The sequence below is a fragment of the Volvox carteri genome, assembly GCF_000143455.1.
Source record: "Volvox carteri f. nagariensis unplaced genomic scaffold VOLCAscaffold_38, whole genome shotgun sequence".
Classification (NCBI taxonomy): domain Eukaryota; kingdom Viridiplantae; phylum Chlorophyta; class Chlorophyceae; order Chlamydomonadales; family Volvocaceae; genus Volvox; species Volvox carteri.
Window position 1 is genome coordinate 959,267 of NW_003307581.1, and position 27,277 is coordinate 986,543.

A 27,277-nucleotide genomic window follows, 5' to 3' on the forward strand; every position below is an offset into this window, starting at 1 on the left:
TGCCGGATGTCGGCCAAGTGAACATTTGCTCTTGTGCTTCAGCCTAACGTTGTACGGCTGGAAAGATACATCCGCGGCATGTGGTGTCCGAGCTTCCAGGTTTCCCACGTGCTTCCTCTCCTGCCTTCCTTTTACAATCACTTCTCCCCGTTCCTCTTTCCTGCCTTCCGCCCAGCTACGTGGAGTACCAGCGGAAGCAGCGCATGGTGGTGCGGCTTCACCGTGAGGCGCTGCAGGCCATGTGTAACTTCTGGTGAGGGCTGGGAGGGAGCTGGGACACTTGAGAGCAAACGCGCGCTTCGTAGCGTTAAGCAGCTTGGCGCTAAGGAAAATGGCCTTTTGAGATATACCTTCTTATTAGCTAAGGGCCGCTTTGGTTGTCCGCGTGTCTGGTTAATGCTGTGACACAACCGGTTTGTGCACCCGCCGGGGGGGAGTTACATGGCGAGGGATAGAACGCTCACAGCACTTGGCATCTCGCCCTGCCGCGTAGATAGCGCAAAGAGAGGCCGGCCAGCTTCCTCCTTCCTTGATGGTGCCTGGCCCACAGGAAAGCCTTGGATGCTTCTTCCGTGTCTTTCACGCATCTCAGCAAGTCCCTGGCCAAGATCGAAACGTCCGTCTCTCAGGCAGGTCACTTGTCCCTCCCATCCCCTCTAAACGCATGGGCGCTGCGTGTCCAGCATGCACGCACAGTGTGTTACAACGCCACTGTACGGCAAAGTCGCCATTGGATTCACAAGGATGGCGAATATCCCGGCACAGGGTCTAACATGCGGGCCCGACACAACGCACTCTTGACGGAAGGCCATCGTACAACGCCGTTGTACGGCAAGAGCGTTACATGAACCATAAGCGTTGGCGAATGAACTATAATACAACTACTGCTAGGGTTTGCCACAGGTTGGCAGTAATATGTCGGGTGGCATCGCGTGCATCGTACATATCCTTTCCCGGGTGGTTTTTTAAAAAGAGACGGGCGCCGCAATCCTGCATAATAGCACACTATCGAGTCGGCTCACAGGCGGTAAAGCTCCAGCGTATGTTGATGTTGATGTTGTTACAGGGTGGTTAAGCTTCACCAGTGGCCTCCTTCCCGAGGCAATTCCCTGCTCTCCCCTGCTAGAGGGGCACCCTAAGCCATTCACCCCATCCGACTTCAGAGTGTACTCTTTGAGTTTGGCAACTCACCACCAGCATCCAACCAAATCTAGCGGATCAACGGCGCGTCAACTTAGTTCCTGGTCAGCTCGCGAGTTGATTTTATCACGTCCTACACCGTCCACAAGATGGGGGGCCACCTCCCATTTCATCACCTCTCAAACACCCCGAGAGGTCGGCAGGCGGATTTGAACCCGGACGCGCCGGGACGCGACGGGAGCAGAAGCCAGGCCTTAACTCCTGCCAGCCGCCTGCCTTGTTAAGGGGCCCCATGCCAAGCTCCAATGGTCCCAAGCCACCAGACGAAACGGTCTCTGGTGTCTTCGTGCTAGTTAACCTGCTCATGTGGCATTGGTATCTTCTGCGCATGCCCATTAATACTGCAGCTTGTCATGGTACATGCACTGTCCTGTCACAGGCTCAGAGGGCATACCGGGTCGTGCTAGAGAGCTACGGCAATAACCCCAAGCTGGTGCATCTATATGGCAGGTTCCTCCAAACCATCAAGAATGACCCCTGGCACGCGGTATGTTGAAGTAATATCTTAACGATGAGCTGCGGAAGTGGGGCCCCCGTGTACTGGGATGGAGAGTGCAATGCGGTGTCGCTCCTTGTAGCAGCACCGCATAACCTTATGGCAATGCTGAGTGCGCCAATGATTACCTCTATGACGTGTGAAGCCGCGGGGCTTCAATAGGGTAGAGGGTAGGGAAGGTGAAGGAGGGCCGGGTGAGAAAAGGCGCGTGTGCATCCCATTAATATGTATATGTGTTCGCCTCACCGGTGTTTACCTATGTATAAAAGCGAGTGGTTACCTTGCCCGCACACATCCACTGAGTAATTGGGCGCGCAGCTCGTTTCGCATTTTTAGCGGACGGCAGCTGGGAATGAAGCATTTCGCATCTGTATCCAACATGTTTGTGTTAACCTACGCGTTCGCTCACTTATGAGCCGCCTGCTTGTGCAGGCGGAGTATTTCGCTGAGGCTGAACGGCTCGAGGAGATGCAGGACGGCAATGCGGGAGGCCCGCTGATGCCCGATGGTGGGTGCAAGGGCAAACTCCTGCCGCTTGCTCGTAGGAGTGACAAAAACAGCCGACGGTGTATTCATGATGCTTTGTTGAAAAAGAAAGGCACTTCCTTATCCTTAAGGCTTCTCCATGCTATACAAACATCAAAATGTTAGACGTTTTAGCGCAAGTGGTTCGGTCATGCTGATCCCGTTGCGCTGCGGCGGCGGCGGCGGCTCTTGCAGGCACACCTCTCTCCCGCATGGACGAGATTGATACTGCTGTGCTGGTGCTGAATGCTGCTGGCGAGGTGCAGATGGTAAGCTGGGGAAGTGAATAGTGATGTACAACGTGTCAGAACCTATCAGCTAATCAAACGTCCAGTCCACGCAAAGGATAGAGCAGCAGGGTATAGGCCGGCAAGGGCGGATGATCCCATTGTGCCTGCTGGACATCCGTGTTTCACAACACACACAGACACATACTGTGCTCTTAACCATGTGGGAATTGCTGCGGAGCAACGCCAAAGTTGGGCGGCTGGAAAGCCCGTCGCAATTGGGTTATGCCCTTGCGCACACACCTCTTTGACACTTCCTTCTGCGTCTATGTCCCCAATGCCCACTGAAAGTAAGAATTCGACCGTGCCTGGCGATTTCAATTGAGCGTTTGTTACAGTAGGTCGCAATCCGTGCTACATGACTGATACGATTCGCCCGGCTTTGCTGCTAATGACTTGAAAACGCGCACGCAGGCCAATCGGCACACGCAGTTCTTATTCGGCTATAAGCGAGGTGCGTACAACACTGCATGTCATGGGATGCACCTGCATGAAGGGAGAGCAAAGCACAGTGCCTTGCTTTCTCATGCTTTAAAGACGGAGCCGTAGCAGAGAGAAGCTGCACAGGAGGATGTACTTCACAAGCTTGCACTTACTTACATATCGGTGTTGGAACAACAAAGAAACACATAGAATTCTACGTGCCGTAACTGCTCCCCTTCCCCCCCCACACACACATGCAATGTTGAAGTCCAGCTGCAGGATTTCCACCGGGGTTCTAAAACTTTGACATCATACAGACTTGCGAGAGCATTGGAATGAATGAATCCGCGCCTAATACACTATCTTTCCGGGCCGCGGCGTACACAAACGCAGGCATGCTGGAGGGTAAGCCCCTGGCGACGCTGCTTGCTCCGCATTACGCCAGACGGCTGGCGGATCGACTAGCGTCCATCGCCACATCGCACGATCTTCTCGCTGTGGCGGACCCCGAGGAGTGCGCCGAGATGGCGGACGAGACAGTTGTGGGCCTGCACTCCGATCGGCTGGCATTCCCAGCCAAACTCGCCCTCCGCAAGGCCTCAGGTGGGTCGGCGTGGCCGGTCTCCACCAAGCCGCCGAGACCCCGATAATCGACAACCGAAATGATGATATAGGAAAGGGGCGCTGATACGTAGGGCAGCTGGAGGCATGGCCGAGGGTCCGGTCATATTGTGCGCGCGAGCGTCTCTTCCATGCGTATGGGTCACGCACTTTGTTGCCCTGCTCATGTTCAGTCACGTTGGCCTTCAATAAGTTGTGCGATGCAAGCCTTTTTTGTGGCCTTGCACACGTGCCTGCCTGCCGCTCGGCAAGAGTTGATGCACACGTCCCAAAATGATGAAATGTGGGATATGTACGTACTACCACTCGCCCTGGTTTTGGCGCAAGTGATAGCCCATTCGTTGTATGTGCGAGTGGCCCATACAGTGTTGAGTGCGCTTTACTAATGCAACGCAACACTTACATCGCAGGCGTCGGTGAGGATTCCACCATCATCGCGCTCATTGAGCCCGTGCCGACGACACCAGGTGTCTCCAGTCTCTGGGTGACGCACAACGGCATTATCACATCATGTGACCCATCCTTCGTCTCCAATTTCGGGTATGGGGTTCGGGGTGAATGTGCACGAACGAACGAGGGACGAGTAGCGCTCTGCACATGCATTGGATGTATATGTGATGATCACCTGTATGTTCGCAGGTGGAAGGCCTCCGAGGTCAATGGGACAAGCATCAAAGGACTTATCACTTTCCCGGTGCCACAGCTAGACGACACGATGGACGCTACCAAGCGCCGTTCTGCCGGGCAGGTGGAGCGGCGCACATCTGTACTATCCCAGCGCGTCAGTGAGAGTGCCAGTGAGATCATAAAGAAGTGAGTGATGGGCCGTGTTGATCTCTTTTCAATTCATTCACGTGATGCATCCATACGGACTCTTCATCCCGCTGACTCTCCGGGGCTTAGCACGGGGTTCGTCTTGGCACCTCCGGGGGCACCTGCCGTTGCGTGTGCACTGAGCGTTTGGGTGCGAGCGGCATTAATTGGGCGGCATTAATTGAGCGGCATGATTGGGTGAAATCCTCTCTGTAACGTCGTTCATGTTGTGGATGTGGTTTGCGATATGCCTGTCCACAGGCTGCTGGGGCAGGCAGAGGTGAAAAAGGAGGATGACGAGGTGGAGAACGGCCGGGAAGGCTCTGGGATCCTTGGTCGACAGGAGGCCAAGGGGGTGCCCGTCCTAGTGCCTCACAAATACCTGCGGAGGCCAGTAGCGTGCTCCATAACAATTGTTGCAAGTGGTAAGGCTTACACTTGATATATATATATATGTATTATATTTATATTATTATTATTATTATTATTATTATTATTATATATTTATATATTATATATATGTGTAAATATAATATAATATATAAATATATAATATATAAATATTTATTTATTTATTTATTTTTTGCGAGAGTGACTCGTAGGTGTGTTGCCCTCGCTTTCCTTACCGAAGGTGGCAGACCTTTTCGTATGCGGTGATGAACATCAGGGCGCACACATCATGTTTTTTCGCAGTTTGGATGACACGAGGAACATGCGCTACGGCTCTGCTCGTTGACTTGATGTACAGTCAATAGACATTATGTAATTAATTATGGCGTCCGGTGGCCAACCGCAATCGCGTTGCTTCGACTTGACAGTTCTACCGCTTTTTGTGTGCAGCCGCGAGGGACTCGCCTGTCGTCCATGAGATTCGGATTAAGGTCGACACGGAGCCCGTACAGTTGCTTGCGGTCAACCGCAAAGGCGTCATCTTGCACGCCTCCGCCGAGTTGGCCGCCCGCCTGAAGGACTCTTCCACAGCCCGAATGGGCGCGCTGGCTGACCATGGCCCGGGCGGCCAGCATCACCACCACCACGCACATGAAAGCGGTGGTCACCTGGCGCATGGCGAGGGGGTTGCGGGCGAAGTAGGCGCGTCCTCGTCGGCCGCTTTGAACGGCTTCACGCTGTTCGACTTCTTATCTCCCGCGTGGAAAGAAATGCACTTCAAGCTACTCAAGGCGAGCACAACCTCGCGGATAGTTGAATATGTTTGCTGTCAGTCTGTGTAGCATCTGTCATTCACTACGGCACATATACTACAACCTGTTGTCATCTACAAACGTGCACGTCGCAGGCGGGCTGTATGTACTCAGGTACATCGCTTAAGCCAACCTTAGCTTGGCAACACAGGGCCGCTGGCAAGAACGGATCAGGTGGTTATGTGACGCAGGCGACCCATGAGGTAGTCTCTCGTAACGGCCCCCTGCGGTGTAGCCAGCGATGCCAGCCCTGCGGATAGATGGAAACGGCGCAAGTGTGCGACCCCTATCAAAGCCACCCGCCATGCCATGCATGAACGCACTCGTACAACGAGCTGACGTCCAAACTCAAACTTGAACGAAGCTAAGTCATTCGTCGTTTACTGTGCAACCATACAGGAAATCACTACCGTCAGCCCACTGCCGGTTGCGGAACTAACCTGCCGTAAGGAACCCTTCACTGGCCCCACCCTGGAGCTGCGCACTGCGAGTGGGCGCGAGATCTACATGCGCGTGGGTGTGGCTACGACTGAGTTCCAGGGCGAGTTAGTCCACATTGTGCACATGGCAAGGTGAACCAACGAGTGAAGCATTGCTTGCTTATAACTGCACCTACTCCTTCGCCTCAGCTATTTACCGGCAACAACGGTGGTTATCTTCCTAAATAGCTATATGTGTGTACATGTGTGTGGCTATATCCCGGATCGGGATAAACACACGGGATAAACATTTCACTCCTGGAGTGATTAACTCATAGCGGAGCACCTGGATGGCCTAACATAACATGTCATCTTCAGCCCTAGCTACGTGCATGAATGGGTTAGACTTTTTCATACCTGCCCCATACCACGCTTGCATGTACACATGTACCCTCACATACGCGCATCCCTGCATTAGCCCGGACCTTCAAGGAGGCGGCTCGGCCTCCCGGAGGGAAAGAACCAGCTGGGATGACGGATTTGTGCAAATGGTAGACTTCTAGCACTCAGTCCGGATGCCGGAGTCTATCGTGCCTTAATCCCACCGATATAACACAAACCAACGCATTCTGCCTGTATAGGAAAGACTCGTCAGCTGATGGTACGGCATGTTGTACTGGGGCGACGGATTGTATTTGTACGATTATAGCTTTAATGTCTTCAAAAGGCCATAATCATTTTTTGCGATTGTTCTTTATCTCGCACGCCTACGCATGTATGTATGCGCATGTGCGTGCATAGTGTAAGGGAATGTACGACGCATGTATGCGTACTCGTCCGTTCCGACGTATCTTAGGAGGGAACATGTGTATGGAGGGAACGTATCTACCTAGAACGTCGAAACGCAGGCGGTGCGAGTGGCATGACACAAATGGATCCTGCCTGTGCATCTAACCTCGTCAGGTCATCCCTGGAGTCTGCTCTGGCGGAGAGGAGGCTGCGCCTGAGTATCAACCCGGACGGTCTCATCGCGGCGGTGGAATCAGGCAACTCATCACAGCTGTTTGGCCTGGAGCCCGGCAAGGTAAGCGAAAGCCTGATGGTCGCCGCGTGCACACACGCAGCCAAATAAGCACCAGGTTAGGCTTAAAGCTGCGGCACAGCCCAGCCCGTAGACCTGCAGGAAGCCAACCTTATCCCAGAAGGCTTGCAGCTGCTGTGCCAGCCTATAAGCTGCATGTCTGGAGGTTTGGAATAGAAACATGTTCGCATTCTTGGAAATGAGCGCTTTCTCTGCACACCCACCCGGCCAGCTACCCGGACCGGACAGTCGCCACCAGCCGGACCTGTCACATCCCGCCATCACCAGTTTCTGATACAGCTCGGTCCACGTCGCTGCACGTTTCGTCGAGTCTGGCGGTGGGAAAGCCAGTATTCTAACCGCTATCCGTCCCAAACTTCCTGCATGTCCCGGATTTCCCGTGTGTCCCATCAGTTTGTGGGCCGCGGACTGTGGGAGATACTAGAGGAGCAATCGGATAAGCCGCAGGCGCCAGTGGTGACGGCGACGGGACGAGGCTCCAACAGGGGCTCCAACACCACCATCAACATTCGGGATGTTGCAAGCCTGATGAAAAAGTAATTTATTTGATAGCTGCCTCGCGCATGTTCGAGTACTATGCCTTAGCAACGTAACGTCACCCCTAAAGGGGACAGACAACCCTTTGGTCGTCCCCTAAAGGGGAACAAAAGTCCCTACTTGTTCATCATTATCTTTATTTTAATGATGACAATAATGACAACCCTTTGGCTTCTTCCCCTTACTTGGGTGCTTAGATTACTTAGATTCTGACGTGGGAACTTAGCAAGCCAGATTGCAAGCCTCATCAATCTTGCTTGAAACTGACCTTTTGGATGCTTTGTCTTTTGCCTGTATCCACCCACACCCACAGAGCCGTCAAGTACCCGGGACACAGCTGGCGAGTCCAAGTAGTGCCGCCGCCGTCCCGTCCGGTTGGCGGGTCTAACCGCCTGAGCTTCACTCAGTCCGCCAAGCCGGCCATCATGCAGGTATGTATGTATGTTCGTATGTTCAAAAATCTGAGCTGCGACTAGGAACTGGCGGGGATGGCGTACAAGCACCTTCACCCTATTTCCACACGTCCATTTGGAGCGCTCCACTTTTTGGCAACCGTCCTCACACATGGGATGGTTGCCTGCCTAGCTCACGCGTCTTTAAATATCTCCCACTCATTCAAAGGCAGCCTGATGGCCGGAAACAGCCAAAGAACGCATGGCCTTGCGCCGGCTTGCTCTGCATCGCTATGTATGCGGGAAGGGGAAGTCGTCGGGGGCCTATTTATCCCGACATTATTCGGGAGGTTTAGATTTACTAACACTGCTGAGCCGTGGAGATGAAGTCTAGTTGATGGACTAGTTTCGCATGATGAGTTGGTGGTGATGGCTGATCTGTCTCTACGGATGTCGGGCGACTGGATGAGGAGGGGTCTAGTTGGCAAGACCCAAATCGCCGTACGGTGTAATCAACTTTCAATATGTATAGTCCATGGCCTCCCGGCTTTGACGGAACCCCCCCACTCGTGCGGCACTTGTAACTTGTAACTTTAGCAGCTCACCTTGCCCTGCACTGTGGGTTACTCGCTTGCATCTCTGCGCTTTGGCAGCTGGCCTGGTGGCTGTGTCCTCCCGTATACCGTACAGGCACGGACGCTATTTTGCATTTTGCTGTTCCATAGACCATCGTTGGCTCATGGTGCTCCTCTGCATGCCCATCTTCTTGCCACCAGATGAAAGTGGTATTACCTGTGGATACCAACGAAACCGACACCCCGAGCTTGCAAGTGGACCTGTGGCCTGTCCCCTTCGTCGTGGGCGTGCTGGAGATGGACCAGTATGGTCGCGTGCGTGCGGTGCTGGAGGAACGCACGCGACCCGCGGGTCTGCTGTTCGGTGTTCCAACCCAGTCACTGGTGGGCTGCCAACTGAACGAGCTGGTGTCGATGCCTCCGGGACGCACCAAACCTGGAGAACTGCTGTTCCTGCACGGCCACAAGAAGAGCAGCCTCAAGTCACAAGCCAAGGAGGCCAGTGTGAAGGTAGATAGGTGCATACATGGGAACAAGGGCAATCCTGATATGAAATTGCAAGTCCGCCCGGGTCGTCGCTCCGGCATGCTGCCGGTTTACAGCTGACTGGTGAAAAGCTGCAATCATTTGCATCAACAAGCAGTACTATGTTGCACCTCGAGTTGGGACGGCCCGTCTAGCCGGACCTTAAACTCTGTACAGTTATCACACAAACCCAATTACCCCCATGAATGGGTGTTGGTGGGGCAAGGCTAAGCTTCCTGACGCACGTGTGAATACTGCAGGTCGGCCCGAATCACGTGCTACGCGGTTCGCACCTGGACGGCCGGCCGCTGAGCCTTAATTTGCAAGTGATTGGTAAGCCGGGGTCCAACGAGCCCTGTACCGTCATCCTGAGAGTGCACCAGGCCCCCATGGTGCCGGTAGTGCTGGTCGCACCGCCACCGCAGCCGCCGGGGCCGCAGCAGCCATCCAAGTCCCTTTCGACACAGCCACAGCCGCAGCCGCAGCGGGTGCTTTCTATACGGGCGGGCACGGGGTTCGCTGGCGTGGCCATCCGTGAGAACGACAGGGTGCCCACAGTCGCTGCGACAGCTCCAGCTTCGGCGAAGCTGCCAACCAGCAAAGTGGACGATAGCGTCCTCGCAATGTTTGAGGATGGCAACGCTGATGACACCGCAGACGGTGAAGCTGGAAAAACGGATGCAGTAATGGTCGCGGCGGTGGGCCGGCCGACGACGGCATCACTGGAAGACGATCCCAAGCCACGCGTCTCCAGCCCTTGGCGGCCCCAGAGGGGCGCCAGCTTGCCAGGACCGCCCCATTCTCCGCCGGCCATCCGTGCCTTATCGACCCCGCCAGCAGCGAAGTTATCCAGCAGCATGCCACCGGAGGGGTCCTTCAACGCAATGGCTGCGTCAACGCCTAGGGAGGCCCAGCAGGACATGGACCCCGGGGTTGCCGCTGGCGGCCCGCCCGAGACGGATGCGGCGGGCCGTGCGCGCGGGGCCCGCCACGGGCCGCAGATGGCCGTGGGGCGCAGCAAACTGGCGGACTTAGTCAAGTCCGTGGAGGGAGACCGCGTGGCGGGTTCGGGCCTGGGCAGTGGCCGACTAATGCAGGCGACGCGCGGTGCGGGGGCGAATGCTAAGGCGGAGGGGCCCATCAAGACATCCTTCAGCGCCGCGCGGCTGCTATCACCGGTCTTTGGAAAAGGCCAGGGCGGCTTTAAGGTCCCTGGATCCTTGCAGCAAGGTGTGTACTTTTGAGCCTAATGACGGTTTAATCAGGATCAGGGTCGACGGGTCCGCCCTCATATTTTTTGCTTAGTAGGCAGGAAGGGCCGGGGAGATACATGGCGCCTTTGTTTGCGTGCTGCTGGAAGCCGCATGACAGGATATTTGCCGGGGGATATTTGCAGGATATTTGCCGATAGGTGCGATAGCTTAGCATGTAGACGCTGCAGCGGAACTCATAAGGAGCTTTAAGGCAAAATCTCTTACGTTTCTGTGCATAGCTGGGGCACGCGAGGTGTGGCACTGGTGCCTTTTGCAAGGCGATTATTGGGGAGGCTTGCTTGCGGTAGTAACGCTTCCAACGTCTGCATCTCTCGAAGGCTTCCGAATGTGCGACCGTGCCTATTGCCATCCCTCCTGGTTTCGCTACAGAAGAAGAAGAGGAAGAGGACGATGCCGAAGGAGGGTCGGCGGAGAACGCCGGCGGTGGTGGTTCGGAGGGTGCAGCTTCGAACAGCGATGACGGCCATAATGGATCCGTGCATTCGAAGGTATGTATGTGCGTAGGTCCTGTGTTTGCCTATTGGTGTACGCCCTCATATATGCGTGTTTTGATGAAAGCCAATTTTTAAAAAGGAATAGGAGGCCGAGGCAAGTAAAGCAACGGCGAAGGTACAGGTCTGCGTATGTATGCCGAGTGCATAATGCACCTGCTTTGTTCCTACCTTTTGGATAAGTGTTGCTGGCTGCTGGTGGCTTGCAGCAAGTAGATCAGCATGCCTGCAGCCATTCAGGTCTCTTGCTTTCTTCGGAATCCTTACGCATACAGCCAGGGATTTTAGTTCCAGCAAAACATTTCTGGGTACAAATTGCATAACTCGTCACGTAGTCCAGCGCCTCAATCGCTTGCGGTTGTCCCTACCTGCCTCACATGGCTGCTTACGTATTGCCCCTACCTTGCCTTCCGACCCTGGCCCCGGTGGACCCACAGGCCCGCTCTGAAACGGCGGAACGCGTGAAGGAATGGGTCGCTAGTAAGGGTAGGCACTTGAACCAAGGTTCTTCGGCTATCCTAACATGCACCTTCGTTACTTGATGAGACATTCTCTTTAGGTATCAATAACATCCTATTGACTTTCCCTTGGTCCTTGGATGTTATGTTTTGGTACAAATGGTACCCCGTCCGTTGTTCGCCTTGCGTTGGTGTCGTGCCGATTTAGGTGCATTTGTAGCTAGCAACCACAAAGCTAGCAACCCTTCGCATTTCTAACGATTGGACGCACACTTGTCTTTTTTTACTTGGTGGCCTTCCCGCTGTCCCTCGCGCATTCAGGTGCCTATTACCAGAACTCGCCTATCGACGGCTCCATGGTACGTTGGCCTGCTATATAGGTGACGCGTGGGACAAGCACTACAGACTGATAGCTGCGAGCTGCTGCGAGTTCCTGCCCTTGTATAATAAACGTCGTTAATCAAGGGAGCACTCCATACATGGGTGCGGGAATAGCCGGCCACTGCTGCCACACATAATCACCCTGCTTTTGGATGAAGCATGCTATGAATAGGTCAAGCTACTGAACGACACGGTTCACTCTTGCACCCTCGCAGCGAGCTAAGACATGCAAACACATTTACCGGCACGCTAATGTCTGCAGTTTTTCCTCCTACCTAACACCTACTTGTTCCTGACTTGCGTACTTGTGGATGCGGCCTGTACTGTGGCCTGAAAAAACAGAGTGGCGAACGTTTCAGCCCCGGCAGCCGTGACGGCCTACGCCGCAACTACACGCGCAGCAGCAGCATGGGAGGCGGCAGCAGTAGTCCTCCTGGTGGGCTGGCTGCCGAGCAGCCCATCTCCAGCCCGATGAGCGACTCAAGGCCTGCCGCGGAGTTCCGGATCGGCGGGGGCGCCAGCTTGGACGCGTTGCCCCCTCCCGCCGGCGGGCCGGAGGACGACGAGGCAGGGAGTGATGGCGGCCAGAGCGCTGTATCGGGAGCCCAGTCAGGTGGGTATGCTGTTCATCCCTCGCCGTATAACCTCTCTCTCCTCTGATAGCGGCATCAGGTGCACTGGTGCATACATCCATGCGCTCTGTGGATCCGTGCGGGGTTAGTAAGGTCGTGTGTAAGTCTTGCACTTGCATTACACGTGCGTATGTGGGGGTAGGTACGCGGCGAGGGTCTGTTGCGCCTGTCCCCAGCCATGGATGTAAACATGCTCTTGTTGAAGGCCACTGTACATGAGTGCGAGCCATAAAAAAGACGAATGTCGATTGCAGAATCCGTAGGTTGACATTTCTGCGCACAGGCACGAACCAGCTACTTGTGTCGCACGAATGATGTTTCCATCAAAGAGCAGAACCGGCAGCCCAAGCCAAGCTTGCATTAGTAGCCTTTCCCTTTGCTCGTCGCTTGCTCTTCCGCTTGCCTGCGTATTGCAGCAACGGGCAGCGAGTACACCCGCGGAAAACGATTCCGCAAGCTGGCCAAGCTGATGGACTCGAGCCAGACTCAGATGGTGCGTTCTGTTGGGACTTAACTAGGCAGCTGGGCAGGCGAACGCTGCAATAAAAATTAGGGGCCTCATCTTGCACAGATGCTGCATTAGGAGTGCGTGAGAACAGTTAGTATACAAACTGAGGTAGCCTGCTGCGCAATCGTCAATGCTAAAACCAGTGGGAGGACAAACGAAAGTGGACACCATAGTTTTTCCAGGCATGCCGATAAGCATAAGATATAATAGTGCCGGAGCCAATGCATGGCTGGTGCAACTGTAGCAACAGCACCCCTTGCGTTTGCTTGCATGCGCGTGCGCGTGCGACGAGCAGTAAGGGAGAGTATTTTGTGCTAATAGGAATATCTATCAAGGCCGTGTTTTTCTCGTTGCACGTTTGGGTTCGCTTCGCTTCCTACGTCCCCCCAACGGTAGGTGTAAGGCATGAGGTCGTCGATTAATCGTTACTTGGATGCCGTAACTATCCTCAGCGGGCTGTGTGTACATAGTGCAATCCATCACTACCTTCTGTTTTTGATGGAATGCCTGTGCGTCTTTTCCGAATGCATGCGTACTGGCTAGTGAACGGATACGCTGACAGTATTATTTTCACACGAGTGAACTGCTCGCTGCTGCCGCTGCCGCTGCTCCTGCGCACACATGCGTACATACATACGCGTGCAGATTCAGAAGCGCCTGCGGATCCACGCGCTGATCGTCGTGGGGATGCTGGCGTTACTGCACATCATTTGCTTCGTGCTCACAATTACTGCAATCAAGACGCAGCAGGCCAGCATGGCACAGCTTGGTCGCAGTGGCCAGGCGCAGCTGTTCCTGCACCGGGTGGGTATGTGTGCGTTTGCAGCCAATTAACTAATGAATTGATTAATTATTACGTTCGGGTACGTCTAGTGTGCGGATGGCAAAGTTAGTTGGCGCACAGATGTATAGGAACATTTCTCCCTTTATGCGTCCGCCGCAAAAGTACTGCCCCTTGTTGATGGCAGCTGTACTTGATATGAGCGCCAAACCATGTACGGTGGCTGGCTAGCCCCCTGGTAAACCCTTAATTTATTAGCTTGAACGACCCCCCGATTATCCTGCGGCAAGATTCACGCTGTAGTCCAGGGCATTCGCGGTGACATGCACCGTGTATACATGTGTCATGCTGTGGACATGTATCACGTTGCGTAAACAAGCTCGCTTCAGAGACCCACGCGGTCGCTTGGATGTCTGCGGACATTGGCAGACATTCACTCTATAGGCATCCACTCTGTAGACATGTACGACGCTGACTGCCACCCGCTGGTTGCCTTGTGTGTACTGCAGGTCCTAATAGATGTGCGCTCCCTGGACATCATTTCCCACAATAAAGCGCTCGACAACCTCTTCACCGTCAATGACACACATGTGCGCATTAGCAATGCGTATGAACGATACTCGTGCGTGTGATACTAGTGCACGGGAAACGTGCGGGGACAGCAGAGGCGGAAGGGCCCCCAGATGGGGTGTCCAGGACAGCGAAGCTCAGCATTCCGATGTAGATAGCCTCCTGTCTTGCTTCATACATGCACGAGTTCATGACCTTATTCCGCGCGCGTGATAACAGAGGGGCACAGCTTCACCAGCTGTCATTTTCCCTTCTGGGTGCGATCTATAAGCAATGAATCTATCAACGGCACCTATTCAGCAGGCTTTACTCTCCCATAAAAAAACTCGTTCCTCCTGCTGACCTGCTGACCTTTAACTGCGTGCAGCACTTCATCGCGCGCATTTCAAGCGACGCAGAGGAACTCAAGGTAAGCGTGCATACGTGTGCTTGATTGTGGACAAGTGTGGTCTTCAGACCTGATGAGTCGCGCGTTATTCACCATCGCATGCTGATTTCAAACGACAACTAGACGGTTAGATGAGGCTTAGATTGTGCTCACGCATTGCGTGGACTGAGCGGCCTTTGTAATTATGCAAGCAACCCGTAGCAGCCCTGCAAAGAATTATGCAGATGTACCAAACTCGTGTCTGGTAGTACATCACCCAGCTTAATGCAGCGCGGCGTGTACGGTGGCGAAAGGGCTGGGGCGGGCCCAGAAGATACCCAAACGTGTACCCAAGAGGTGCTGATATGGGTGACATTCGCCAGCGAGGCAGTCATCACCTCGCCGTACTGTCACAATCTGGCAGGATATTGGGAAAGTTTGCTTGGGTATAACCTTGCTTGGGCGGCGCGCCACAGGGCATCTATCTGCTTGTTAGACGCATGCATGCATAGACAAACAAACCTTCGCTCAGTAATTGCCCCCGCGTCCGTATGCATGCGGCGTAATGCCCCGCGCCGTGAATTGACTGCCTTTGCAATAACGCCGTTGCAAGGCAGGACCGTTGCAGGGTTCGTAGCCTCATAACCTGAATAACCTGCAATGCAGCATTGGCGGAGAGGCACTGCACTACTGCATTACAGGGCATCCATCAGGGCATCCAGCCTAGGTATGTAGCTCATCCATGATGCTTTGTGGTTGTCCCTGACTCCTCCAGCAATCGACGCCGTCCATTCGCCACATGCAGCATACATATATGCACGCATCGAAGTTACCTGATGACCTCCCTCCTGCATGCGTGTGTGCGATCGTGCCTGGCTGCCGCTCAAAGGTCCGGTTCAACGAGATCCTGAGTGCGTATTCCAACTCCCAGGAGCTTATGAATCTGCTCTACAAAACGAAGCGTAGGGTGAGTAATCATCATGCGTCCATGTGTGCACGTGCACATGTGTATCGGTTGATGACACCCTCCAGCTTCATTATACCTGCGATGCATGGTTCGCTCCGGTGTAATTTCCCACCCGCTGCTAACTAACTCTTGCTTGAACGCTCTGCTGCAGCATTGATATGCATGTAGTCGGCTACTACCGGGTTTCATTATTTACGTTGCAAAGAATGGGCGAATCCTCCGACAGCAAACCCAATACTTGGCGAAACCACGTCCCGCATGCCTGCCAAGCTGGGCTGCTTACGTGTACATGTATACATTCGGACAAGCCCCTACGTTATTTACTGCCTCTGTGCTTGAAATGCGAGCTGCACATGCAAAGAGATAGCGACTGCCTGAAAGGTGTTAATTCACTACATGCTGATGCAGGTTTGGGACACAAACGATGCGGACGGCTCGGACCTGTACACCAACCTAACCATTTGGGTAAGACTTACGCGTGATTGTGGACGAATTTATATGCATCAGGTGTCAGAGGAGCCTTAGAATGCATGGGTGGCTGTGTAGTGAACGGAAAGTCATCTGTGCCTTGACCCAGATCCGGATTTGAAATGCCTTCTCATTACGGAATGTTTATGCACCTGGCGTAAAGGATATTAATAAATTCCTGGCCAACATGTGTATTAAACGCCTGGCTTACTGTAGTTGTGCGGTACACATATCGTCCAGAAATACGCGCTATGGCGCTCCACCAGCATCTACGGAGGCCTTTTCAGCGGCAAGGTATTACACGTACACTCCCTTCAGCTCGCCTACGCAGGGTTTCCATCCTGCCTATATAGTGGACTTCCAATCATCCAATCGCACCAGTGTGAATGGAGGACGCGCGAAAGAATGTATCGGAGTTCATCCACTTTGACTGGCTGTGAACCAAGCATTCCATCGGAGCGGATGTTTCCCTGCGAGAGGGCCATCGAAGCAAATTTGATCCCGCCCGTTCACAAACACCTAGCGGCATACACACGTCTGTCTAGTCATCCACCCAGACATCTACGCATAATACACATGCGTCGCTGTCCATGCGGCGGCGTCCATGGGGCGTCTGATACCCTGCTCTTGCCTTGCTTGGCTGCAACAGGATTTCGCCACTCGCTTCTATAGCATGGCAAAACAAGTCGAGCAGCTGCACAGCACCTGGGTGGCAGAAAAGGCCTTCATTGCGGACACGTACCCTGGGCAGTTCCTGCTCAAGAGTGGGCCCGACCTCTTCAGCGATTCCCGCAGGGTCAGTCTGCTGTCTGAGTGCGCAGAATCCTTTCCGCCCCCAGGGGCTTCATGCTTTGTTCTGAGTTGCGGCCCTACAGCAACCGGCTGCACGCTTGCATGGAGTTCTGTTTTCCCGCTGCTTTATGGCCGTTTGTGCCTACGTGCCATTACGTGGTTGCTTGAATTATGTTTATCGGATGCTTATCAGGCGCCACCGCAACCGGCGTCAAGCTGTTTCCTGTTGTTTAAGTATGTATGCCAGGTGTAACCTCTGCCTGTCTGTTTCCCCTGTGGTCGGCGTGATTACCCAGATTCTGGACGCCCTGCTGTACAACGCCGTCAACAACGCCCGACATGTAGGTGATTCCGCTGGCACGTACACACACTGGCTCAGAGATCGGCAGACGCTCCGCCCATGAATGCTCGTTGGTTCGCTTCATACTTCGCATAATTCGTACATATGTTGCATGCATGCCCGGCTACCGCGTGTGTGGGCTTCCTGTGGTCGCTGCCTGCTGCCCATGTAGACTCACAACCAAACATAAAAACCATAGCTCCTCGTCTTAGCGCCATGGAAATTAGTCCCCGTGCACTGTCAGTTGTGCGGGCTTCGAGATAGGGAAAGAACTTGCGCGGTAGTAGTGCTAGAGTGAAACGCCCAAGCTCAGCCAGGCTTGTATTTTGGCAGTCGCTTCCAGTGATCGGCCGAGAGTCCAAGCGTGACGTTGAATGGAAGCCTGGCGACAGCAATTGATGGACGAAACAAGGGCCCCCTGCTTGTGCTGCATATGTGAGACAGGTCGACGTCCTCCAGATTGTGTTTTTGCTCGTCGAGGGGGCTGGAGTCAGCTTTGTTGCAGCTTGGTGAGTCCTTCTTGCGTGCCTCATCACGCATGCTGCAACAAGGATGCCCCTGTCATCTGTGCCTGCCCTACAACCACCTATAAACCAGCAACGCCGTACCGCACACGAGCACGATTGTCGCACATGTCGCACATCTGCTAGATAGCCGCACGCACTCTTGCCTTGTTGACTGATGTGCAAACTGGTGAACTCCACGAGATACCCTCAGCTGCACATGTTAGCGCTATCCTCACGCATTTCCTCCCCAAGTAAATGTTGGCCGGCAAGAAGCAAGCTAAGCCACACTTGCATGCGTGCTGTGCTACCTGGGTTTGGCCAATCCATCTGTCCCCCGTGTCCTCCCACAGCTACATCATGTACCTCCTCCGGGCCGTCGCAGCCCAACGGTTCAAACTATACGGCACGTTCCTGGTCATCCCTGTGGTGAGCGTCCCCCGGTTTAGTCCTTCATCAGCGCACCTTCTCGTTAGCTGCATGTTGAGGTCAGCATGTATTGCTTGTGTCTTTCGCTGGTTGCGAAGTGGCCTGTACGCACGCAATGCGTGCATGCATAGACGGGGCAGCCTTTGTCCGATATCATCAGGTCACGCGCGGCGCGCACACATACGTATTATGCATGGTTAGCAGCTGGGGCTTCCGTTACTGGAGAGTGTTCCTCTCCTGAAACAAGTTTGTCAAGCCGTGTGTCGTCACGCTCCGAACATCGCAGGGTTTGACCCGGGCTCTGGCGTCTCAAAACACGAACCTCCTGGTCGACGTAAGTTCGACATTCGTTTGTGTGAATTGGCGCAACCGGTTCGTTGTGCGGGAGATGTGGGCCTAGTAGTTTGGAAAGGCGGGACGGGTGGGCAGAGCTCTAAATTTCTCTTGACAGAGTTAGAATCCGCAGGGATTTAGGGCTCAGGCAAGACAGGAGCTTCACATCGAAGCACCGAATTCATAAAGTTTCCTTCAGACGGCCGCGCCTCGTCTGCGAAGTGTCTCCTAGACATATGTTGTGGACTCCCCTCGACGTTTTTCTGTTCATTCCGGACAGCTGCTGGCTGGCTGGGACTGCGAATGCTCAGACAAGCCGAACATACCAAACCCCTTTACCTACACACATTGCGGTGAAGTGCGTGCGTGCGGGTCCCCTGGCGCAGGAGGACGAAGATGAAGATGGAGATGAGGAGGAGGAGCGGGCTCAAGCTGCTGTCATACAGGAGGCTGAGAACGCGGCACCGAAGCTGAGGCGACGCGCCACGTTGAAGGTGGAGGAGTCAGCGGACCCCGGGGATTCCTCCGGGGTGTCACCAGGCGGCCGCTCCGGGGGCCATGCTGGCGGCAAGGCACGGCGGGGCTCTGATAATGATGATCCCTCGGGTCGTAAGCCACCGTACTCGGACCGGTACGACAAGTACGACAAGATACGGACCCTGACCACTGAGTCGGGCTTGTCAGTGGACGCAAGCATGGGTTGCTGTGGCTGGATGAATTGGAGATCGCGGCTCCGAAACCTGCTTGTGAGGTATGCATGATAAAAAAGGATGCGTGGCCAAGAGCGCAAGGGAACTCCCCACTTGGCTGGGGTAGGGACAAGGTGTTCAAACACGCGTCACCCTAAGGGCCATGGGTCAACCTCCCGCCGCTGCTGTATGGCGTGTATGGGATCACGTCCGCTCGTGCAATATGCATGCCAAGCGTGATTGTCTTACCGGTCTACCTTGTCCGTTGCAGGAGGAGCTCGATCTTGCCACTACAAATGTCCAGCTCCATCAGGAATGGCAACAATGGGCAACACGGAAGCGGCGCAAAGCGCAGCCTCAGGATGGACTCGCACGAAACTGTCAGCATGTTGCTGCCTTTTGTAGTGTGGTCGATCATGGTAGGTGTCTTTGCAAGATTGCAGGTTTGAACCTGGGTCTGGGCAATCATGGCTTCAGGGACTGCAACTCGTATAGCCTACCTCTACAATTAGGGTCTGTGTCCGCGCCCCCGGCTGGCCACGGTTAGTAGCCCTACACTACCAGAGTTCAATGCACAGCCCGAGGTGTGCAACTGACCTGATGGCACCTGACAGGGTGGCTGAGGGCAGGTGGGCTGTGTGGTTGAACACCCAACTACATGCTTGTGAACGGTTTCAGGAGGCTAGCAACACGGATAGGGGCCGCATACTCATACCTGCGCGAAAAAAATACTGGTGACCATTATTAGTGGCTCCAACCCTTTAATTGCTGGCCCGCCTTAATGCACGTTCGGAGTTTATGGTCCTGGGTATGGAGCCTTACTTTGTTTCTTTATGCACGCGCATGTAGGTCATCACCATCTATGCAGTGGCCGTCATCCGGATGCAGGTGGGAGATGTTGCTCGTGTTCCCGCTGCCGCTGCGAAGGCCTGCTAATTCCCCACCACCTAACTAATACGTTGGCCACTAGCATCTCATCCAAAATACGATATGGCCCCACGTACAACAGTATGCTAGATAGCTCCCCACTCCGCTATGGCAGCCTTGGCAAACAAATGCTTGCTGTCTACTCCTGCAAGCTAGCTTTCGGGCATACATCCTACGTAGTGAGCTGGCTGCCAACTCCATGGACTGAAGAACGAAGCGCCTACTCTCCGCACGAATTGTGTGAATATGAGGCTTGTGTATGTATGGTCACATGTATTGTATGCTTGTGTATGTCGACATTGGTTGTGAACATGGATTGAAGGGCGTGCACGCACATGCGCCTACGTACCACACCTGCTTGGGGTTTGCTCATTGCTGTATTCGAGAGCAGTCCACCGCGACAGTTAGCCGCCGGTAGTTGAAGACTCTGCAAATATACCCAGGACTAAATTAACATCTCTTATCTCACGCTAACGCCAAAAACCCCTCCGCAGGGAGTGGACGACGTTGTTGCAGTGCACTCTGTTGTCAACTTCATGGCTGCTAGGACGTCCCGCACGGTGCGTGTCATGAGACGCATACACGCAGATAGCGTTCTCTGATATAGAAATGCACGTGTTTGCCACCACGGAAGCGAATGGATGCGTGGAGATATGACCCTTGGGCCCGCGCTAAGTTGCACAGACACTGTGACAGCTCTGTGACAGCTCTGTGACTTAGCTCGGAGCTGCCTGCTCCGGCCCAGCCCCATTCGTCCTTTACTCGTTAATTGCCAATCCTACAACCCATGCATCTACATTCCTTGTAGCTCACCTCTGCTACTCTATGTACTCATCCACAACAGACCTTGCACGTTGTGTATGAAAATCTGCTGCTCATGCTCTGCATCGATGTTTGCATTGAACATTTTGATGTACAGCTGAACATCCTCAGTGCTGAACTGAGCCGTTGCTCCCTTTCCCTGCGTACTGTACCGATAATCCACCGTGCCGACCCGCAGGTCTTCTTCTGTCAGGTACGCTATCTACGTAAATGGAGTCCTAAGCCTACTCAGATAGAGCGTTCAGTGCCCCCTGCACGCCGCTGGTCACTTGGTCGGTTTGCTGGGCGGCCCCGCTGTGCGTGGATACACCTATAAAAATACACCATAAAATTTTTTACGGGACGCCATTGCGAATGAGCTGTCTTCGCGGCATCGGTGGCCATATGTACCTCCGCCGTGTCATCTCCGCAAGGATGGATAAATCTATGCGTGCAGTCACAATTCACTAGCAATCCACTAGCAGCATTCACTCGCATTGGCCCAAGCAACATAATTGGTTGCTTTCATGTGTTCCGTATCTCGGGGGTTGGCAAAATGGGACCTCAGTATGTGCAGTGGTGCGGTGTGATGTCTACGTGACTTATTTCTGCACCTATCTGCGTCTACTCAGGAGCTTGCTAACACGGACGACCCGAATCAGCTGATGTCCAAGCGGGCGGCGCTGCTGAAGGTCGTCAAGTTGGTGAAGGACGCCTGGTATACGTTACAGCTCGGAGACCAAGCTTACACCGCCTTGGGTGAGTGCGTGCAGTTCTCGTTCGATGCGTGTACGATTGCATGCATACATGGATAGTTCGTTTCCATAGTTCAAATGATGGTCTGGTTGAAGTGATGGGGTGGTCATGGGGCCCGAAACGGCGTAGTGTATTAAGGTCATCGTCAGTCCACATGCCGAGGCACAGGTATCCTTTGGGTGTGGTAGCTAGATAGCTAGGTAGTCCGTGAACCAGTCACCGTGAACCGTCACCAGCTACAGGGCCGGGTGATATGTGTACGCTGCATGGCCACGTTGAGGCAAGTCCTGGGTTCGTACGCCGTCTGCGCACATGTATGTGTAGACTTATAAACACGCATCGCTCGTACGCACATACGCACATGCGCACATACGCGCGCATGCACACATACGCGCGCACGCAGGTAACGACGTGGAAAGGTTTCCACTGGTCAGAAATGGGCTATCACACGCTTCGAAGGAGCTTGAGCGGCTCTTCTACAACAGCGGCATCTGCCACCGAACCCAGGTATCCGGATATCTATGTTTACTCGTTTGGCTGAAGTCCTTGCTGACGTGCTACCTCCAGCATGCACCGCAAATAATCTGGGAATGGGATGGGATGGGCTGTCAGCCACCGTCCACACCTGGGGCCTGCGTACTCGTTAACTACTCGATACTGATTGCGGTATGCATGTAGTCAATTAACTGATGAAAAGGTTGACTGACTTAGGGACTCGAAAGTTGACTGGCTTAAGAGGCGTTTTCAGCGGCCAGCTACTAAAGACATCCACAACCCAGCCATTTCTTCATTCCGCATGCTTTAAGAAAAGGATGTCGCCACACTTTTACCCGGTCGCTTCAGGTTCTCTAACCCATATCTGTATTTCCGGATGCTGGCCATGTATGTATGCGGTCTGTATGTAGGAAACCGGGCCATGCGTGGGCCCCAGTGACCGTTTCTACCAAGTCACCCACACGGGTCTGGATAGCATGATGCAGCAACTCATGATCAGCTTGTCGTCTATGGCCACCAACAGCAGCTTGGTGCCTGAGGGGCTGGAGGACGGTGCGTGCGTGTGCGAACCCATGGACAACGCACGGCTGACTGCTTGCATGGTTTTGTAGTAGCTGCAGATAGTACGACACACACTTCGTCTGTAGAGATGTGCTACGGTGATCCATCCTTTTCTGTCGCCAGCTACTACAGTTTTTCAAGCGAAGCATCCATTCGTTACACCGACACCAGCTGGCACATTCATTTATCCATATATTCCCCCGAGCCCGTCAGCCACCAGATCAGGCCATCCGGCGAAACTAAATTCGCTTTGCCCACTCTTTGCCATTTGCCCTCATCACCGCAGAGCACTTCGACTATGTGTACAATGTTGGTTTCAAGGTACGTGTTTGTACGATTCTTGACGTGTTAGGCCTGCTGGAACGAGTAACATTGGCGCATTCGATATCGTGCTCATGACATTGCACATAGCATGATAAGGTGCACCGCGCAAACCGACGACTGGCTGGTGGACACACAGGGGGTGGCACTTCCTCCTTGGCACTCACTCCCGAAAAATTACCCGCTAGATGTGCTGCGCTGTGTCCATGTGTCCATTTTCAGTTCCATGTACTGTTGCATGGTGCCTGTGGCACTTCTTGTGCGCAATGACACGTATCGCACCGAGCAAGAGAACCCGTCAGTGTGCAAGTCTCCATGCGTTCCCAATTATATGGCCACTTATTTCTATCGCCAGAAAAGCCAATCCTTAAGATGAGATTTTCTTATTGCAAGCTTTAAAAATCCGGGTGGGGACACAAATGGCTTTGGGAGTGCAGCTTGGGATAAATAGCGACTTCCAACCCTTCCATCGCTGCTCCCCATAATACACGCCGAGGTTAATGACCCTGGAGGTTAGTGACCCTACTTTTTGCCGATTCCCTATGCTACAGGATCTCCTGGATGGCACGACAGGAATCGCAGATGCCCATTACGCTACAATCCTGCAGCTGTTTAGCCGTGAGTGCGGCAAAACTTGCTTGCCGTAATCCCTTTGACCTGTGACCTTTATTGTGATAGACCTGGACCTGGTAACAGATAAAGCGGGTTTGGCAGGGATCTATGGCGAACGGGCACGAATAAATTCATCATTTAAAAAGCAAGCATTGTTCATTCCAGTGTAGAGAGGTTGGAAGTCGTTGGGTATTTCTGCAGGCTGGCACCGGTTTTACGTTAGTAAGCTTTTCGATCACCTATAGGCGACACCCTCGTGTAGTAGGTAGGGATCGTCCCTATCGTCCCGACGTACTGCCCGGCTTGGAGTCCCAGCCAGCTATGCACGAAATCCAACCACGGAAGTCCCGGGCCTTGAAGCGCCTCTTTTTTCTGCTCGCTCCATCCCTTTATCCTCTGTATGTTACCTACCGCTGCCCCGCTCCCTACAGCCCTATTGAAATGCATACCTTTGCACGCGTCGCTATGTGATGGCCGTCACACGGTGTACCGTATACGTCTTCAATGTGTATGTGTTTATTATAGCGCTCTGTCAGCATCCTGAGAGGCATTCTTTAGCGGCCAGCCAGCTACTACACACTGCACTCGATCGCTTCACTGTTTCGATGCATTCTTACCCCACTTCACTGCCTTTCCTGGCTGGCTGGCGTGTACAGATATCTTGCTGCTGCATATCATCCTCTTCTTGCTTTTCTGGGTCATCTTTGGCGGCTTCCTGATGTTCATGCTCAACCCATTGCTTACACGCATCGCTCACGAGGTGCGTGCGTGTATCGCATGCGATGCTGGGCCCCCATGGCGGGGGGCCCGGATTGATGGCATGAAGGCGGAGCAGTCCCTGAAAACCGCAGACGATGCGCCTGCGTGCTAGGAACGTTCGTGCTCCCACCTGCGCCAGGGCATGTACGGGATCCTGCCTAGCGCGCGAGGATGCCTCCGTTGCTCCCTACTTCACTGCTGAGCCGCAGCACCCCTAGCAGCGGCAGCGGCAGCCCGCCAGCCCGCCAGCCCGCCAGCCCGCCAGCCCGCCAGCCCGCCAGCAGTAGCTCCAGCGTTGGTGACCCGCTCGTTGCGTCATTGTACCTGTCTAGCACGTGTCCTGGCATAATCCTGTCCAGGATAATCCGTCTCTGAGCGACTGCCTTCCTTTCTCCGTAACGTGCGCCCTGCTGGCCCGGCCTTATGTTCACTTCGCTGGTTTTTGCCGCGCATTGCATGTATCATTTGAAATGCACTTACTTGCTCCGGTAACGCGGATGTACAGCGTCGCCGCATCGCGGAGTTGATGAGTCAGCTGCCCCTGGAGCTTGATGTGGAGAGGCTGGTGGCTAGGGCGCTGGGCACTCAGACCTCTGGTCAACAACACGGTGCTGGTGGTGGCGGCGGCGAAGGTGATCGTACGACAAACAGCATTGGTACGTATGGCGCCGCTCGGAGCAGACAGCAAGCCATTGGGTGCCGTGTTTGCGCGTACTGTTAATATATCCAAATTGGGCCATAAGTTTAGGGTTTAAACGAGGCTTTATTAACCCGCCGTTGTGGGGATAATGATGTTCATCATTCGGCCTTGCCCACAATTCATGTATTGTAGGCGCCGCAGCCGGTAACACAAGTGGCAACGAGCGTGAGGGAGACGGGACGAGCAAATGGAAGGCGATCATAAGGTAACCAACATGCTACCGCGTGTTCCCCCGACGCCATACGAAAACGTGTACTCCGCCCATTTAGTGTCCGCTTCCGTACGTTTAATGCTCATTTCCAAGTACCGGATGCATGCAATGAACTTGGCTCATGGCTCCGTCTCGCACGCTCCCCATCATCTTTTTAGAAAAAGGAACGCAATCATCTGCACTTCCTTTCTGCAACGCGGTTCACTGTAGCATGTCCACCTGCTGCAGCAAACAGCCGCCGAGCAGTCAGCCCGATGTGTGTATTCCATGCGGATAGCTTATCTATCCGTCCTGTCTGTCGTCGTCGCTGGATGGGGCATATACCAACCATGCATTTTCCATAATCCTTCATCCCTTTGAACAACAGGGCTTCAGTTTCCCTAACCGGCAAGGGCACAAGCGCGGACGGACGAATGAGGAGAATCTCGCAAGGATAGATGGATGATGGATATGTACGTGTTTCGACCAGCTGCCGCATCCCGCATGCCTACTTGCCCACCTACGGAGGTTAAGCAAAGCTAAACCACATTAGTTGCTACGTGGCTACCATGGCTGCGTGGATGAATTGGCTGCTGCCTGGCTTCACCTTTTCAACAGCACCCATGAACCCCCAATCAACAGGGAGGGAGAGAGAGAGAGAGGGAAAGCAAGGGAGACAGAATTAAAGAGGCTCTCCGATTTTGTACCAGTCCGCCTCGGTCATTCATCATGGTGAATGGGACGCCTTCGTCCCGCTAATAATATTATTGTCCCGCTACTGGAACGGACTTAAACCAGCATCGTTCCGGTTCATCGCAAGAAACCGTGGGAGCCGCGACATACGTACCTTCACTTCTCTTCACGGAATAATTCCGGGTATGGGCGTGAAATATGCGCTGCTGCTGCCGCAATGCACGCGAGTCACCTTATCCTTCACCTGCGCGTTATGACCCGTAGTATCCAGGTACATAGGTAATGTGCGTTTATGAAGGCTATGTCGTCAAGCCGCCGCGACCCTTTTTTAAGCAATGGCAATGGTTCATAAAATCGTAAGCAGTGCAGGTGCGATCTTAGCGTCATGTTATGTTTAGGGTTAGTTCTGACCTCCCGTTCCTTGGCCTTTGCCAAGGGAGGCACAAGCAAGGTTCTAGGCAGGATGCGAGCCTGTCCCTAGATTTGAATCGTGTTATCGGCCACTTCATTTGCTGCGAGGGGGGTGGCGCGCGGCACTATTATCCTGGGTGAGAGGCTAGATGGTCGCAGGTTGGAACGCTGGTGCATTTTTAGCCCGGCCTGTGGCCTAGCTAGCCGAGACGTGGCGAGCCTCATTTGGTGCTGGTTGCAGGACGCCTCGCCCAGCAGAATGATGTTGGTCTGTATGTGCCCGCCAGTTTGCGAATCTGAGAGCGTTAAATTTCGGTAGAGAGATCAATTACCTGTGTGGATTCCGTGTGCCTCAAAGCAAAGCATGCAGATGGCCGGCGGCGGCGAGAACCCTTTCGGTTTATCATGCATCAATATCATGCGTCAATATAATGCATTAAATATCATGCATCAAGTGTTTCTCATCAATGATTTATTATCAAGTATTTATCATCAAGTATCACGCGACATATGCGCACAGCATATATGTGCGCCGCTATGCGGGCAAGCAAGCCGAAATACATGCACGTGTGAAACAGCAATCCTTTATAAATCGCCACAGGAACTCTGGCGGAAAGCCATATGTATTATCAATTCTATAGAAACTGCGTACAACCGCACACCAACGTGCCACCTTCCTTCAAGGGTGCCTTCAGGTGCACCCGCTACGCGCTTAGCTGCTCTTGTTTCCCATCTGTCGGTTGTTCTCACGTAGCTGGCCGAATGGGAGCGAGAGGCCTTTGTCAGTTCTCCGCTGAGAGCCAGAAGCTTCGGGGTGATATGATTGAAGCTGCTAATGTCGATAGCGCAAAGGTATCGGTTGGAAAGGTGAAGCGTCCACCCTCACGCGCGCGCTACGCCATGCGTTTAGGAAGAAGACAGGGCAACGGCGTGTGTGCGAATTTAGCGCCA

The 27,277-nt window shown here is 53.8% G+C and overlaps 1 protein-coding gene across 1 annotated transcript in view; it reads left to right on the forward strand.

Moving 5' to 3' along the window:
- Nucleotides 1-27,277, forward strand: part of VOLCADRAFT_106127 (uncharacterized protein) — a gene marked incomplete at its 5' end in the record, with an annotated part of 31,640 nt that overhangs the window by 2,794 nt on the left and 1,569 nt on the right. The window contains 43 exons of the mRNA XM_002953744.1: nt 176-253; nt 551-695; nt 1,580-1,687; nt 2,129-2,204; nt 2,417-2,490; nt 2,923-2,962; nt 3,325-3,534; nt 3,963-4,092; nt 4,192-4,365; nt 4,627-4,790; nt 5,206-5,453; nt 5,967-6,139; nt 6,950-7,070; nt 7,482-7,624; nt 7,939-8,056; nt 8,794-9,102; nt 9,378-10,347; nt 10,761-10,879; nt 11,320-11,368; nt 11,662-11,699; nt 12,178-12,334; nt 12,770-12,846; nt 13,507-13,665; nt 14,152-14,232; nt 14,580-14,621; nt 15,469-15,546; nt 15,955-16,011; nt 16,664-16,810; nt 17,103-17,147; nt 17,591-17,655; nt 18,003-18,078; nt 18,365-18,412; nt 18,798-19,162; nt 19,372-19,519; nt 19,950-19,988; nt 20,522-20,587; nt 21,028-21,042; nt 21,461-21,587; nt 22,927-22,961; nt 23,513-23,579; nt 24,230-24,333; nt 24,838-24,988; nt 27,081-27,193. Coding sequence (XP_002953790.1) covers nt 176-253; nt 551-695; nt 1,580-1,687; nt 2,129-2,204; nt 2,417-2,490; nt 2,923-2,962; nt 3,325-3,534; nt 3,963-4,092; nt 4,192-4,365; nt 4,627-4,790; nt 5,206-5,453; nt 5,967-6,139; nt 6,950-7,070; nt 7,482-7,624; nt 7,939-8,056; nt 8,794-9,102; nt 9,378-10,347; nt 10,761-10,879; nt 11,320-11,368; nt 11,662-11,699; nt 12,178-12,334; nt 12,770-12,846; nt 13,507-13,665; nt 14,152-14,232; nt 14,580-14,621; nt 15,469-15,546; nt 15,955-16,011; nt 16,664-16,810; nt 17,103-17,147; nt 17,591-17,655; nt 18,003-18,078; nt 18,365-18,412; nt 18,798-19,162; nt 19,372-19,519; nt 19,950-19,988; nt 20,522-20,587; nt 21,028-21,042; nt 21,461-21,587; nt 22,927-22,961; nt 23,513-23,579; nt 24,230-24,333; nt 24,838-24,988; nt 27,081-27,193 — 5,749 coding nt within the window. The remainder of the gene's footprint in view (nt 1-175; nt 254-550; nt 696-1,579; nt 1,688-2,128; nt 2,205-2,416; nt 2,491-2,922; nt 2,963-3,324; nt 3,535-3,962; nt 4,093-4,191; nt 4,366-4,626; nt 4,791-5,205; nt 5,454-5,966; nt 6,140-6,949; nt 7,071-7,481; nt 7,625-7,938; nt 8,057-8,793; nt 9,103-9,377; nt 10,348-10,760; nt 10,880-11,319; nt 11,369-11,661; nt 11,700-12,177; nt 12,335-12,769; nt 12,847-13,506; nt 13,666-14,151; nt 14,233-14,579; nt 14,622-15,468; nt 15,547-15,954; nt 16,012-16,663; nt 16,811-17,102; nt 17,148-17,590; nt 17,656-18,002; nt 18,079-18,364; nt 18,413-18,797; nt 19,163-19,371; nt 19,520-19,949; nt 19,989-20,521; nt 20,588-21,027; nt 21,043-21,460; nt 21,588-22,926; nt 22,962-23,512; nt 23,580-24,229; nt 24,334-24,837; nt 24,989-27,080; nt 27,194-27,277) is intronic.